General features: G+C 40.4%; 1 protein-coding gene across 3 annotated transcripts in view; it reads right to left on the bottom strand.

Annotated features, from left to right (window-relative positions):
• The window catches only part of LOC106534283 (histone-lysine N-methyltransferase, H3 lysine-79 specific), a gene marked incomplete at its 5' end in the record, with an annotated part of 18,502 nt that extends 2,690 nt beyond the window's left edge, over positions 1-15,812 (bottom strand). For 2 of the 3 annotated variants that reach the window (XM_014030867.1, XM_014030865.1), the window contains 21 exon segments: positions 1,966-2,646; positions 2,728-2,801; positions 3,009-3,214; positions 4,571-5,181; positions 5,318-5,360; positions 5,555-5,701; positions 7,095-7,191; positions 7,312-7,748; positions 7,949-8,074; positions 8,202-8,339; positions 10,718-10,819; positions 10,955-11,046; positions 11,402-11,515; positions 11,601-11,823; positions 12,013-12,108; positions 12,189-12,230; positions 12,477-12,583; positions 12,663-12,731; positions 13,449-13,528; positions 15,386-15,441; positions 15,750-15,812. In XM_014030867.1, the coding sequence (XP_013886321.1) occupies positions 1,966-2,646; positions 2,728-2,801; positions 3,009-3,214; positions 4,571-5,181; positions 5,318-5,360; positions 5,555-5,701; positions 7,095-7,191; positions 7,312-7,748; positions 7,949-8,074; positions 8,202-8,339; positions 10,718-10,819; positions 10,955-11,046; positions 11,402-11,515; positions 11,601-11,823; positions 12,013-12,108; positions 12,189-12,230; positions 12,477-12,583; positions 12,663-12,731; positions 13,449-13,528; positions 15,386-15,441; positions 15,750-15,812 (3,604 nt within the window). 3 annotated transcript variants of the gene reach the window in all.
• Between the last annotated feature and the right edge of the window lie 615 nt (positions 15,813-16,427).

Genomic DNA, 16,427 nt, shown 5'->3' on the forward strand with positions numbered 1-16,427 from the left:
GAGAGAGAGAGAGAGAGAGAGAGAGAGAGAGAGAGAGAGAGAGAGACAGCGGGAGACAGAGAGAGAGAGAGAGAGAGCAAGAGAGAGAGAGAGAGAGAGAGAGAGAGAGAGAGAGAGAGAGAGAGAGAGAGAGAGAGAGACAGAAGAGGGGGACAAAGAAAGAAGCAAGGACTGAGCTGGGTTGTGCAAAGCGCCAAGCAAGTCTGAGACAAGCACACAGGAAGCAAACAGAGTCAGTCCACTGTTAACTGCAGGAAGTGAATGATTTAAAGCTGCAGTGAAACATGATTTAACCTGTTAGTTAAAAAGTGAAATGACTCTGACATCAACGGCAACAGAAACACCCTGGAAAAATGACAAGTAAAAAAACACAATCAAGTAGCAAGTCTACATCCTAGGGCTGCAATGATTAGTCGACAATCAACGATGTTGTTTGTAAAAATTACTAGCCTGCCTAATCTCCCTTCTCTGCTCCGTCTGGGATTTCTCCCATAGACAGGATTTCTCCGGATGAATTTCACCCGGGCCAATCAGCAAACAAAAGAAGGGGTTGTGAACGATGACGTTGATTTTCTGCACTGTTTTAATCTGCCTGTAGTTTAGCAATATCAGTGGAGGAAGTGAGTGAAGCCAATCAGTTCATGTTAACAAGGCTTCCAAATTAAATTTAATTTGTCTAACAAAGCCTGTAACTCTCATTTACATCTGTCTCCTTTGGCTCAGTAATTTACTCTTCCCATTAGAGGATGGTTGTTTACAGTGCACACAATTTCAGGTTAGCTTCTTAGCTTAGCCTCTTTCACAGCTGAGCTCACGCACTACATAAAACATGACCAACTGTTAGCGATTGGGTAAATCAGATCCAATCATTCTAAACTTCAACAGAGTCCATGCCTCCAGCGAGAAATCATTTCTCAATAGCTGAGAGTTCAGACCCTCTGTACGAAGCAACATGTAGAACAAGGGGCTGGTTTTATCAGGCAAAAAAAAAAAACTAGTCGATACGGATTATTAATGTCAACGCATCGTATTATTTACCCACATAAATGTTCATTTGTAACTGCGATGAACATGGACCGCTGGGACAGAATCCCTTCTATTGTCTGTGGTTGTGTTGTTCACTTTTGTGTTGTTCACTTATAAAGAACGTACTGTAAACAAAGATAAAAAGAAAAGAAAAAAAAAAGGCAGGTATGAATTAAACTTTGTAAAGTAACCAACAACACCAAAACCAAAATAAAGAAAGTAAAATCCAGACTTGGTCATTCCATGGCAGCATGACGGCAATGAAAACATGAAATGCTAACACGCTGCAGCTGTGCTCTGCAGATGAGAACGTTTCAGAAAGTCAGCTTGTACGTCAGGTTGATGCCTCATAGATCTTATTTTCAGTGACTCTGAGTTTTATTAGTTTAATCATCAGAAAACAGTGTTTGTTGACGTTACTTTTTATGTTAAGGTAGAGTCTGGATAACAGGGTGACATCACAGGTGTGAGCAGGTGAGATGAGCACTGGAGCTGGAACTGGAGGTGTGCCCACAGGAAGCATAGATGGACATTGTGACACAAATAATCGGTGACTAATCGAAAAAGTAATTGCAGATTAATCGACTATCAAAATAGTAATATTAGTTGCAGCCCTAATCACCAACAGATATATTTCTGATGTTTTCTTGATTTATTTTCCTTTTAACAGTTACAAATACAGCATTTTCCAAGGGTGTTTTTCTAAGCGTCACTCAAGCAGCCGGTCCATGTCAGAAGCGAGGCAGCGGGTTCTGTCATTCAGACAAACTGCCAGTGAGGCAGACAAGACAAGAGCAAAACTAGGCCTCCACTTACCTGGCTCCGTCGTTAACACCAGTTTGATCAAAATGGCCCTAGATTAAACCTAACACCTCACTCTGATGGGCTCACTGAGCGTAAAACAAAACATCTAAATTGGGGGTAATCAGTGATGCTCACCTCCAGCTGCTCCACCTGCCAGCCCCGCGCTGGAGAAGCTTCCCAGGGCAGAGTGTCCGTTCACAAGCCTCGGTGTCCCGTTCACAGTGGAAACACCAGTCTGGGCCCCGAACAAAGACTGTAAGACCGAAGTCCCGCCGAGTTGGAACTGAGAGCCCAGGTACGGCCCCACAGATGACCCGGTGGTTGAGGAAACTGCTACAGGACTGCCTCCCACCTTCCCGCTCAGAATGCCTCCTCCACTGCTGGCAGCAGCTGAAATGAAGAGGTTCTGGCTGGCCATGCTGCTGCAGGTCTTCAGATCCCAGTCACGCGACGCTTTTTGCTTCTGGAGAGCTTGGCGTTGGTCTGAGCCAGATCCTCCTGGGACAACACCAGCACCGCTGCCTCCACCCCGCCCCACTGTCTCCTGACTGAGAAAAGGATTGGGAGCCATGTAGCTGGAGGAGTCCCCATCACTCCCCTTCCTCCCCTGCTGTTTGTGGTCCGAGTCTGAGTCGGTGCCCCGACTTGATCCCCCCACGCTGAACGGAGAGCCACCCTGTCTTAAGTCAGAACCGGGAAGCTTGGGATCAGAAATGGGTGAAAAGGTAGATTTCCATTTGCTGGCAGAGGACAAGGAGGATGAGGAGGCATCACTTCCTGTACTGTTCCCACTGCTGCTGCTCGATTTCCTGCCTGCTGGGAACAAAAGTAAGAAACCAGCTGATGTCAAACTGTGTAATATGTGTTTTCTTATAATTTACAGTTTTCTTTTCTTACCTTGTTCACCATCACAGAGTCTTCCATGGCCGTCTCTGCTTTCCAAGGAAATAGTGGCAATTTTTCTTTCAATACTGAAAAGAACAAAAATGAAAAAAATTAAGAGAAAAAAATGCAAGTACATACAAAAATTTAGGTTAAAATAAAATGTTTCAATATGTCCTTGCATTAAAAGCAATAAAATTATATACAGCAGACTTATTTTCTAAGTATAAATAAAAACAGCAGGAGAAACAATAAAGTCACAATGGTTCAAGAGGTGTTCAGGTGTGGTTGGTTACCGAGAACTGGAGCTGTCTGCAGGATATCCCGAGTCCTCATCATCGGAGCTGGGGGCTGTTGAGTATCGACCTGTACCATTAAGCTCTAGGGGGCGCTCTCTCTTCAAGATGGGGGGTTGATCCAGGTCGGCACTATTGGGGCTGTGGCTCGACTGCTCAGGGGAAGAAATGGCAGAAATCTCCAGAGGCTGGTTGATGTTGTTTACCTGTTGTCAAGAGGGGAAAAATAGACTTTCAGCTGACATAGACCAAGAGAACTCTAACCACCCTGAAGGTTAATCTTGGACAATATCTGACCATCAGCCCTTTAAATCAAACCAGAGCAGCTTGACAGAGAGAAGAAGGTGGAAATGACTCAACCTGAAGCAGAAAATGTGGATGAAGGACAAAAGAGCTGCTTCATGGAAGAACGGCAGCTTAGCCTGCTAGCTTTCGCATTAGCACCTGAGCTAGCTAGCTAGATAACACACACACACACACACACACACACACACACACACACACACACACACACACACACACACACACACACACGGATTTCAGGGTTTTTCAGCCTTTGTAGTCTTTATACTGATCAGTAAAATGATCATTTGACTGTTGTTTCAGTTTTTTTTAATTTTATTTTGACAACATATGTATTAAAGGTTCACAACAACAAATGTGTCACAGTAACTACAACAAAACCTATCAATGTGAAATTTGGCAATGATAATTGTTAACTGGTGTGATATAACAAATTGGCTCTAACAAGTGTGGATGAAGCTGAATTAAAAGCCTTCAAAATCAGGCTCACCATCAGTATAATTAAAAGTTTCTGGTAATCCTCCTCTGTAATAAAGGCATCAGAATCCCACTCAGCAATCTCATTCAGTGTGTCTCGCCAGCGCCCCCTCTGGTGGGGAAATTTTTTTCAGGTAGACCAACTTTTACAGAACACCGGTAGACGGCAGCCATTACAGCCGACCATGTGTTTGTTGTTGTTCCAGGAGCGGACAGGTCGCACATTAATATCATTAGTTTGTTATCATTACTAAGCTGCAGGACTGCCTTATTTTCTTTTGTTTTTTCACATCATGCTGCCAGCTTGGATCTGTTACTATCTCGCTCTGAAGCATGGAGGAATGTCAGAGGTAAGCTCGCTTCAACCGCTTTTTACGATGTGGTCTCATTTCCGGACTCAAGCATTTTGTGAATGAGGCCAATATTTCGGTTAAAATACATCAGCAAAAATATTTATCCGAGTATAGTACTACCCCCCAACTTTATGGATGATTTTATGGATTTAATTTTTCATATTATACTTGAATAAATATGGTGGATATATGGAAATATAGCATTAGCACCTGAGCTAATACATATATATGTGGCGATATAGCATTAGCACATGTATTTAGTTCCTGAGCTAACAATATGAGCTCAGGAAAAACTGAACAACCTACAGTATTTTTACAGTCTTTGTTTTATAGTTGAGGTAATTGTTTATTAAATAAAGTCTAATGTCACAGCTAGTCGGGGTTCCCTTGAAGAATCCATATTAAATCTAAATGTTCACGGCTGCTTACCATGGAGTTGATGTTGAGTGGAGATCCTGAGGAGTGGTTGTTCGAGCTGACCCCAGGGAAAGACCTCCTTTTCGGAGATCCGCCGGGCATGACGGCCCCTGCAGAGCTGCGCTTCCTTCTGCCTCGCTTGCGGCCCTCCTGAGAGGTGAGCGTGTGTGAAGACGACGTGTGTGTGGGCGTGTGTGCGTGCTGCGTGCCCGGGGACTGGTGGTGGTGGTGGTGGTGGTTGTTGACGTGGTTGTGGTATCCCTGCTTGGCCGAGCTGCCGGTGTGATGATGGAGGCGAGATCCTGCAGCCACGCTGCCTGATGAAGAGGAAGACGAAGAGGAGGAAGAGGAGAAGTACATCCTCCTCCGAAGTTCACCGTCTTGCGGTTCTGTGTCTGACTCCCCAACTTGGCGGTCTGCTCCGTCTTCTGGAAGGATTCTGGGAGGTCCGTCGGCATACTGGAGCACCCCTCCAGTGCTCAGCGAAGGGCTCTGAATGGGACCTGCTCGGCCCATTGGTCCCGTCAAAGACGTGCCGTTGTGAGAAGGTGGTGATAAAGAAGCACCATTATGGTCCTCAGGGTGGGGACCTCCATTCATTATCCCTGAGCTTGATGAATATCCTGCAGAGGTACAGCAACTCAAGGTTGTTAAAGATTGTCACTTAAAAATAAGGAACAGCAGATAATTAGTAAGCATTGTTAATAGTAATTTGTAATTTAGTAGATAAGACATGTTGTGGTTTAAGCTCATCCTCACCATTGATCTGACCTCCCTGAGAGACGGGACTTGGAGTACTTCTCTGGAAAAGCAAGCAAACAGGATATGTGTCACAATGAGGATGATGCAAAGAAACACTCACAAAATATATAACGTTTAAATATATACATCTAAAATATCAGAATATCATCAACTTACTGACCAACACACACAAAAACTAACTCATTAACCCTGATGTGAGGCACTGATGCAGGGTAGGAAGATGATCTAACTCACCAGTCTCTCAGCACGACTAGGCAGCACCACGCTGGCCAGTGGGATGCTGACAGGTAATTTACTCGGGTGGACGGTGCTCAGAGGGATGCTGATTGGAAGGCTTGTGATACTGTCACTCTGAACTGATGGACTCCTGTCCTTACCACTCTGAAAACAGAAAAACTCAAGTTCAACTCAGTTTTATTTGTTTTACCTGAATGCCAATGACTTGTTTTGGTTTCTGCAATCAAATATTGTGATTAGAGTCATCATGATACAAGATGTACTCATCGCACTATGACTGCAGGAGAAACGAGGTCCATTAGACTCAGTGAGCTTTTGTGCGTCCCGCTGGGGCTCACACTGACTTCGCCTGCACTGACAATCGCCTCGCTGTGTGACCGTGACATCAGCCGTGCTCCTCCCGCTGGAAGTTAAAGCAGGCAGTGTGTTCGCTCGGCAGCCGACAGGACGACGTGCCATCACGTGCTTGTTCGGCGTTTGTTTTCGCACACCCAAACCAGGTCCAGATAATTTACGTTTTACAACTTATTGCTCTTCATTTGCGCTCTCAGCCACGCTGCTTCCCGCTTCCTCTGTTTTGTCTCCAGCCGGTTACATCATCAAAAAGAATTACCACGGTTGGCCGGTAGACTACAGATCTCTATCATGGGCCAAATTTAGATAATTTCTACCGTATATCGTTTATATCGCGCATTCCTACTGGCTGCCCAACCTTTTATGAAATGTCTATAATGTCTTCAGCAGTTTTAAAAGCAACATGATTATTAGAGCTGATGGAAAGTGTTAAAAGATTAAACAACCTTGAACAGTCAGTCTACAGTACGTTAGTGATTTAATGAAACACAAAGTTTATTTACATACTCAGAAAGTCTATTTACACCTTCAGGCTTTAAATTTTATACATCGAGTACTAACCAAAGTACTCCAAATATCTAAACTTGTGGTGTCCTGATACTAGGGGTGCACTGATTTCCTTAATTATGGGAGATCGACCGATACTTGGGTAAGATCGGTGGAACAAACCTGCTTCTCATCTACCTCCACAAAGGTCTGAAAATCAGCCACTGTCCTCTTCTGCTCTGCTGTGAGCACCACCTAATGTCCACTTAAAACTAGTTTGTATTGTTTCAAGGGTATTGTTCAATGTTTTAGATTGAAAGTAAAAGTAGTATTTAAAAAGTCTGTATAGGCTAAAATCAGAATCGGCAAGTCAGACTTTTTAAAAGATTTAAGGACGGCCAGAAAACTGCAATCGGTGCCCCCCTATCCAACACCAGCATATGTACAAGTACTCAAAAAATGCCCCGATACTCTGAAATGATACCAATACCACTATTGATACTGAGGTACTGGTATCTATACTCCATGTATTTTAAAGTCATTGTGTACTGTTTAGACTTTAACTCAGTAAGCACTCAGTATATACGAATACCCAAACTTAAAGTACTCATACTCAAGCCACCCCTAATCAAAACCCTTAAGCCTATAGAGAAATCATCAGTCAAGTATTAAACCACAGAAAGATTTTAAAAATCACCTTCTCTGAGATTTTAGGATTACACAGAACATCAGATGCACTGGGAGAGGGGCAGTTTAGTTTGGCTCCAAGTGAAGAGTTTACACCACCCAGTTCCCTAAAAACAAAAACACATTAATGGAGCAGCATCTTAGTTTTCTGCATGCCACTTTAAAACCAACTTCAGACTCATAAAGGTCTAAAGGTTTATTGAGCAGATGATGTAGCAGACACTAACCTGTGTGCGGTCAGCCCTGTACCCCTCAGGTGAGCTGAGGCAGTGGGGTCCTGGTTAAGGTGCCTTCGTAAGGCAATCTTGGCGGGGGAGAAGCGGGTGTAATCTGGAAGCGCGTGGGAAGAACTTTGCTGCCGCTGTCGTGAATCAGGGGTGGCGGACACAAGCTCGTGGTCCGGGGAGATGGGCAGGTAACGAGGAAACTCAACCTTCGTGTTAGCCCGGTCGAAACACGGTGAGCTGGTGCCGTTGATAGAAAGCTCTGGATTGATGCCGTTGAGCATGGGTGCTGAGGACAGGCCGAGCTTCAGAGAGTCCAGATCTGTGGAAGTACGTGACTCCAGGCTCTTTCTATATGGGGAGACCTCACAGGGACTGTAGGATTTGAGCTGAAGCAATTCTTGCTGCCTCTGACTTTTCTCCAACTCCACAATGCTGATCTGTAAACAGACACCAGGGGGAGCTGTTACAAAGACAAGTCACCACAATACTTAAATATTTAGTGCACCCTAAGCAATCTGTCACAAATCTACACCTCTATAAGAGTTTGTGTAACCAGGTGATGTTTTCCAGGAAAAAAAAAAGAGGAATGAACAAAGTAGGAAGATTTGGAGTTACTTGGAAATGGCGGCACGTTTACCTGCAGCTCCAAGCAGTGTTTTTGTTTCTCAGAGATCTGTCTACGCAGTGCCTGCTTCTCCTTCAACAAACTCTCCAAACACAAAGAGCCCCAGTCTAACTTCAGCTCCTCACACCGAGACTTCAGCTGTGGACCAACAAGCACAAAAAAAAAAAAAAAAAAAAAAAAAATTATGAAATTTAACACTAAAAGCCAGTTCCCTCAACCACCCTGACCCAGAGAGCAGGTGCTGGTTCAGGTTCTAAAGCCTCACCAATAGCAGGCTGTGGTCTCTGAGCAGCACCATGTCTCTCTCAAGTTGCTTAGTCTGCTCTTTCAGCTGGCGATTGTGGGCTGATATCTCCTTCTGGGCCTGGAGGAGGTCCTCCACAGTCAGGGCTTTTACTCCAAGCTGGGAATTTCAATATTTTACATTAGTTTAAAACAAACAACAGCTGAAGATCTTGTTCTATTGTTAAAGTATTCAGACTGGCATTGGTCTGGATGTTTCTGATTCAATTCACTTTAGCAATTTATATAGCACCAAGTCACAACGAACTTCGTCTCAGGGCACTGTATAAAAACATTTACATACATAATAAAAGCCAATTAGTAAAACATGTCATCTATCTAAGGGAGCCAGCAGATTGCGTTGAATCTTCACTTCGTCGCAGTCTCCCATCCTGAGCAGCACATGGCAGCAGTGGAAAGGAAAAACTCCCTTTTAACAGGAAGAAACCTCCAGCAGAACCAGGCTCAGGACGGACAGTCACCTGCTTCGACCAGCTGGGTTTGAGAGGACAGGAAAGAGATACAAACAAACAAACAAAAATGACTGCTCCAGGTGTGGTTTTCTATTGGAAGAAAGACAAAGAAAAAAAAACATGTTAAAATAGAAATACTTACAATTACAAACATGTGGAGTAGAGCAAGTAAGAAGAGCCTGAGAACTGAATAGAAACTCTAGGAACCACAAGCAAAACTGCATTCTGAAAGAGCAAACTGCTTTGTTGGGAAAATATGGAACAATAAGATCTATACAGTAAGATGGAGCTTAATTGCTGAGCTTTGTCTAGCCTATATGTGACAAATGCATGAATCAGTTTTTCTGCATCATTTTTGCACACAATGTTTATCTTTTAAGTGATATTCTGCAAGTGGAAGGCAGCGGTCCTGGAAACATTGTTAATGTGGGGGTTAAAAGACATATCCTGATCAAAAATAACACCAAGATTCTTTAGAACAGGAGGCCAAATTAATGCCATCCAGAGGAAGTGAAAAGCTTCAAAGTTGATCCCTAAGATGTTCAGGTCCAAAAACCACAATCTCTGTCTTATATGAGTTTAGAAACAGAAATTTAAGAGTTTTATGTCTTTAAGACATGCTTGTAGATTTAAATAACTGATTGGATTAATCAGATTTCATATATAAATATAACAGAGTATCATCAGAATAACAATGAACATTTATCCCATGCTGTTTAATAAAGTTATCTAATGGAAACATATATAAAGTAAAGAAGATTGGTCCAAGCATTGAACCCTGAGGAACTCCATGACTAACTTTGGAGTAAGAAGATTCATTATTAACATCAACAAACTGGAATCTATCAAAGAAATATGACTTATTCAATCAAATTCAAGCCTCTGTAATAAAATATTATGACCAACTGCATCAAATGCAGCACTGAGATCTAACAGGAAGAGTATGGATAAAAGTCCACTGTGTAACAGGATAAGTATGGAGTAAGACAAATGCACTTGGTAAGATTCTTGAAATAAAAAAAATTGAGTCAATTTAGGTGATTTCAGGAATTTCACCAAGTGCAACTGTCTTATTCCAATGGAATTTTTTTTTTTACTTAATTTGAGTCAAATTTCCAGGTTAACAAGATAAATAATCCTATGCATTCTACTAACAAGATTAATAATCTTACACATTCTGTACTTGTCTCAAAACAAGATTAAAAAGATTTTTGGCTGGMTWTAAGATTTTAAAACTTGGTTAGATGGACATTTTTTGCTGTGTGTTTTTGGCAGCACAATGGATCAGTGGTTAGCACTGATGCCTCACAGCAAGAAGGTTGTGGGTTTGATCCCTGGTTCAGATTTGGGGTCTTCCTGTGTGGTTTACATCTTCTTTCCGTGCATCCATGGGTTTTCTCTGGGTACTCTGGTTCCCTACCAGTTAAAAACCCTCCAAAACAAAACCACAACAGTGTTTGTTTTTGTCTGTCTTTTGTTCCAATTGATTCCAAATAGTTAGGGGACATTTAAAAAGCCCATTAAACAAAAGGTTTCAAACTCAACATGTAACACATGGTTTGTTTGTCCATTTTCCTCCTCACATGCTTCTTAAAGTGAACATGAGGTTTTTTTTTGGATCACATAATACATGGCTGTAATATTTACATAGTAGTGCTGAAGAACCCTCGTTACAATGTTGCTGTTTATTTCAGTCTTTGTAATGGAATTTATGCTCAATAGAGTTTTAAAGACTGAAACGTTCCTATTATCAAAGCTGTGTTTGATACGTCTTTTAACCTGATTGAAACACCTAAAACAAACAAATTGCTTCAGAACAAAAGTTTTTACTTATTCTTTCAAGAGTTTTATAAAATAAATGTAAAATCACATGTAGGTCAGTCCTTAATTAAAACTCTACAGAAGGATGTGAAGTGAGTAATGAGAAAAACAAAGGAATAAAAAAACTAATTAATTTTCTGGACATCAATATATCATTTCAAGTAACAACACTGAATGGGAAAAAGAAATAAAAACAAAGTCATACCTCATCTAGTTTGGTTTGAAATAGACCTTTGATCTTGTCCTTGTGAGACTGACAGACAAAATGAAGCTGCTCCGCCTGTCCTGATAAGTCTCTGTGTTTTTGCTAAAGACCAAAGAGAGGGGAGAGAGAACAATAAGAAAGAGGTGGTATTAACACAGCTAAGACTATTTTGATGCTGTAGAAATGTGCCTGAAGCCTCCACGGTAGTTGCATTTATGTGTGATGTTCACTAATCACCTTCTCCTGCTCTAAAAGCTGCTGCAGGTTGGTGCGATACTGAGGAGTCTTCATGTAGGTCATGAACTGGAGGTACTGGACTTTGATGTTATCTGAAAATGATGGGAAGGAACAAAGAGAGAGAAAGGGAGTAAATTATGTGAATTGTAGGTAAAGTGTTTTATTTGCATTTCATTTTAAAATCTTAGGTCAAAGAAACTAAGACTAAACCGTTCCTAGCATTGCTCCACTTATCATGACATGAAAAAGACAGAAAATATAACTTTTAAACAACACTGGAAAAACGGCGACCCACTAACGTCAACACAAACCTTTTGAAATGACACAAAGACACTTGAACATAACTTAAGAGCACAGACGTTAACATCAGAGAAAAAACATCATAAAGTGGAAACAGGTGAGGCTGGATGGTAACGCGTAAACAGTAATAAGTTTTGATTAGCTCACCAAGCAGCTGTTGCAGAGCAGGAGGAGTCGGGCTCAGCAGCAGTTGACTGGGAGGATAGTGCTGAACCTTGAGAGGTAGCTGGTGAAATGGACTCTGAGCTGGCCGGTTTGCATCTATACACACAAAGAAAACGAGCCGAACGTTTTTTTAAGACGAGAGTAAATTTAGCACGTCCTGCGTGTGTTTTAGCTCGCTCACCCTGAGGGGGCGCTGCAGAAAGTGTCTTTGCATGCAGCAAATCCAAAGCACTCTGGTTCTTCTTGTTCTTCTCAGCAGCAGGGGTGGCTTTCTTAGGTCGACCACGTTTCTTATTGTTCAGCTTGCGACCTTTAGACAACAAGCGGGCTCGTCGGGGCTTGGCAGGTGGTTTGACCACTGTCACCAAGCTCGGACGCTCCTCCTCACCACCCGAATCCTGCTGCTATACACACAGATAAAAACACTCATGTTGGGTTATATTTTCCTTTTTCATTCTTCTGCATTAAGACAAGACAAATTATTTAAGGACATATAGTTGACAAAGCAAACGTAATGCAGATAAAGCTGAGTTAAAATTAAGTCTGGTCTATAAAACAGCCTCTAAGCTTTTAGAAAAGAGTCCATATTATACCTTGGGATGCTCCTTAGGTTTTGTGGGAGTGGTGCTATTGCTTTTACTGTCCTTTGTATCTTTTTGTTGACGACGTCTAGCTGCCTCTTGCTCCTCCTGGTTTAGGATGAATCACGTTAACAGCTTGGTACAAAAAGACGTGGCAAATATTATCAATAATACCGTGACTGACTTACCCTGAGTTTAGGATTTTTTAGACTAGCAAAATAGTTTTCAAGCTGAAACACACACAAGGCAAATATTTGATTAATAACCTCATAGCTTTTTAAAGGTGACCACCCAATTTTAGACAACAACAATGTTGACACCCCTTCGTTGTTCAAAACAGCAACAAATACAGTAACACAGATTAAGGTGGTAGCAGACGGAGATTACCACAGTGTAGATTTAACCAGCATATTGATTCACATTTTTTAATGATTGCAAATACAATGATACAACTTAAAAAACATTAAGGGCCTTACTATAGTGCGGTCTATGGTATGCAAGTAGTATGAAACAGGTTTTCCAGTCCACGATACAGAGCCCCTTAGTGGAGAAAGTTCCACCACGCGCATAATTGTGCCAATATCTGCAACAGAAACAGACGTCTCACAGAACAGACAAGAAAAAAAAGAAGCTTTGTTTGTTTTTACAACTTTAGCACTTACCACTTAAGTTTCGACTGTTGATTCTAAAATTTAACGGTGCAAAGGGTTTAGAGGACACAATTTTCCCTTCTGAAATGGAAAAAACAACACCTGAAGTACAATACTATTTATGTTTAGAAGTATTTTTTATACTAACTAGGGTTGGGCAATATTGGCAAAAAAATTAATCACGATTAATTGTGGTATTTAGCCGATAACGATTAATTTGACGATTAATCCCCTGGACACCCTTATTTCATAGTCACATGACCAATTTAGTGGGAAATATTTGCTCCTCATAAAAAATCTGTTCCAAATTGTGTCAAAATTACAGACTTCAGGCTATACATCATATTTTAAATTGTGTTGATAGATAAATAAATTACAGAACTTTTTTTAATGTTCGTCATATTTGAAGCTGAGGAGCAGCGAGCGGATTCTACCTGGTGGCATTAATCGTATTAATTGTCAAGTGCCAAAAATTAGTCGATTAATGATTTTCTGACGATTAATCACACACGATACGATTATGCCCAACCCTAATACTAATAACCAAATACGTACATGAAGTAAGCATATAATAAACCTAAATGCATATTTTATTAGACAGAACATATACTTTATAGTATTTTTCAAACCAACAACACTGACACATCAGCTGCTTACGTCAACCTCTGCTTATGAATATTGCCTCACTTCTTCACGAACACATTAATGATACAACAAATAATCAAATTGTGCTTTAAAAACTTGGTTTCTTCCAAAATCTCTACAAATGTCAACACAGTTCTAGTACCAAGTACTAACCTTCCTTCATATTAGCAAAACGTTCCTTCAGCTGGTGATCTACCTCTGGACCAAAGGCGAAGTTATTCACAAAAATAATACTGGAAAACAAAAATAATTACATGTTAGATTGTTGGATAATTTCAACATTTTAAAAAGGCCTAAGAGTTTTAAGAAAGATGTGCTGAAACAAAGTTCTACAGGTGATAAAGTTCATCTGGATTAAACCATGATCGCTGTGCTGTACAACTACTGGATACTACATAATATTATAATGTCCTTCCTTTTGTTTATTTGCAATAAATTGAAGTAAAAAACCAAATAACTGTAAATGAGCTGACAAATTCTAACCACAAGGATTGTAGTAACTTGATACTTAAAACATCTAGTATTCCAGTCCGCCAAATACATTCAGTTCAGATGCACATAAGTGGTGCGCAGGTGCACATGCGCGATCAAAAAAGAAAAAGCGCACAAGATGGAATGACATTAAGCTCCCTTGCATACCTAACATTGTACCTGAGATTGTGAGAACAACAGCTAGCAGGGACGAAAATGCGACCTGATTTCTTAAAAACAAACAAAACCAACAAAAAAAAATCCAGCCTCACTGGTGTGACTGGATCATCGTTCTGTCAGAGGGCAGCAGGACCCTGATGTATAAGGATTAAACAGACACTGCTTTCAACGAATCAGATGAACTCCAGAGCCGTTTTATCCAATCAGAGCAGAGCAGGGCGGTTTTTTTCAGAGAACAGTTTTCAGCAGAACAGTGGAAGCAGTGGCTCCAGCGATCAGTSCTGACATCTCCTCCTGCACTTTACTCCTGAACTACCAGAGACTTTGGTCTCTAAAACCTAACTTTATATTAAATATGTGTTCAGAGTGTTGTTATCCAACAGATCTGTCCAACTTTGCGTGAGTGACTAAACTCTCCGGAGAAGCAGGAACGCGCCTCAGCTCACACAGGCTGAGTCTTTCTGTGAGATTCACTGTTCGAGTTCTCCTAAACCATATTACCTCTAACAGAAGAACGTTTATTTGCCACATATCAAAGCAAAGATGAGTCTCTGTTTAACACCCCCCCAATCCAAAAAAAGTAAAAATAAAAATAAAAACTTGCCATATTCTGTGAATGAGTTTTAAATGTTATTTTAATTTATCAGAAAAATCCACAAATTTCATTCTTTACAATTCTATGATAACAATAAGGTTTTTGATGTGCTAAACATGTTTATATTTAGAATCATACTGTGACACAACTGCTCTGGGATAAATGTAATTCAACAAATGATAAAATACGAAGAATAAATAATTTAAAATGATTACATGAGCTGAAACCATCTAAATATAATCTTTTTGAATAAAATAGTCTTTTAAAAAAGAAACCTGCCTAACAAATAAAACACTTGTTCTGTGCAAAAGACAGACATTTGCTGCTTGGTCTGGAAAGTGTGGAAAGCTGGTTTAAACAAGGCCAAAGATCTAGAAGGCCAAACTACAGGAGATGTACATCTCAGGGTCATGTGTAATCTAACAGACATTTAAACGTGAAATGTTCAGTTTGAGATGACATACTGTATGTACATGAGGTCAGCCCATTGGCCACTTAGGTAGTTTACAAAATGTACACAGAATAAAAATAAATAAATAAATAAATAAATAAAAAACTCAGTGGACTGATTTGGCAATACGCATGATGTCCCGAGACATTGCCAGCTGATAGAAGGTGTCATAAAACAGAACAGGGGGACGTTAAGATGCCCTGACGCCCCTCTAGATAAATGTGTTAAATGAGTTAAGAAAAAATATGAGCACTAAGCAACAACCCTACGTTCTCCCCCTAGAACCAGAGCAAATATTTTATGTGCAACCCTATACAGTGTGTATATATATATATATATATATATATATATATATATATAAGTTTCTCACTGTTTCCATGTCTAAAACATCACCTTGTGTTGGCGATTCTTTCTTTCCATTCTTCAGACAGAAAATCACCCCTCTCCAGCTGGAAAAAATACCAGTTTAGCTACATTAAACAGGCAGAATATTTGTGGACAACAAAACATCACACACAAGGAAAATAATTACAATTAATAAATAAAATTACTATTCCTTGAATGAATGCATATTACCCACCAACTTTACTGGTCAAGTTTTAAACAAAAATCTTGTGCGACCGATCAGCATTTCGGATATTTGTTGGGAATGACTCTCAGCTACCATCACACAAAATTTTAGCTTGATATATGACAGTAATAAAAAGGCTGCACAGTAATAACTTTGAGAGCAAATAATCCAAACGAAAGAACTTACTGTGTACTCCCCGTGTTTCTTCCCGTACCATTTCATCCACTTCTTAAACTCTTTATCCATGGTCTGAAAGAAAAGAAAGAGTAAAACTTCATATTAACAGTCCAATGACCACTGGAGGTACAGACCAGCTCCCTCTGACACTGAAGGAAGCAAGTACAGAAAATCTACAAATAATATTAACATATTAACATGCACAGTGATTTGAAAAACCTTTGTCAGTTTACACATTTGCTATCAAAAATCCTTGACTAAACTGAAGATAAAAGAAATGTAAGGGAGAATAAAATGATGTTATTGAATACTAATCTAAACTCAGGTTGATGGATGATGGATTGGATAGTGGTGAGCTTGGCAGCAAAGTGCACCCAGACCATGACTCTTTCACAGGTGGGATGGGGTTCTTCTTTTGGAATGCTGTCTAACGTCCAAATAATTCCATTTTAGACTCAAGATTGTTGTTCTAGTAAATGTTACATTGTCCTAACTTATTCCTCACCAAAAACTGCACTGTTTTAAATTTTTAACTTAACAGGAAGTTTATTCTTGGGTTTGAATTGGGTCAGTGTATCTTTTGGTCATTGGACTTTCATTTTAGAAATGGGTCTTAAAACACAAGAATTGAGTGGATATTTTATTTTTGTTTTAAAATACTGAAATTAAAATTAAAATACAAAGCGT

The sequence above is a fragment of the Austrofundulus limnaeus genome, unplaced genomic scaffold (assembly GCF_001266775.1).
Source record: "Austrofundulus limnaeus strain Quisiro unplaced genomic scaffold, Austrofundulus_limnaeus-1.0 Scaffold1131, whole genome shotgun sequence".
Lineage (NCBI taxonomy): Eukaryota > Metazoa > Chordata > Actinopteri > Cyprinodontiformes > Rivulidae > Austrofundulus > Austrofundulus limnaeus.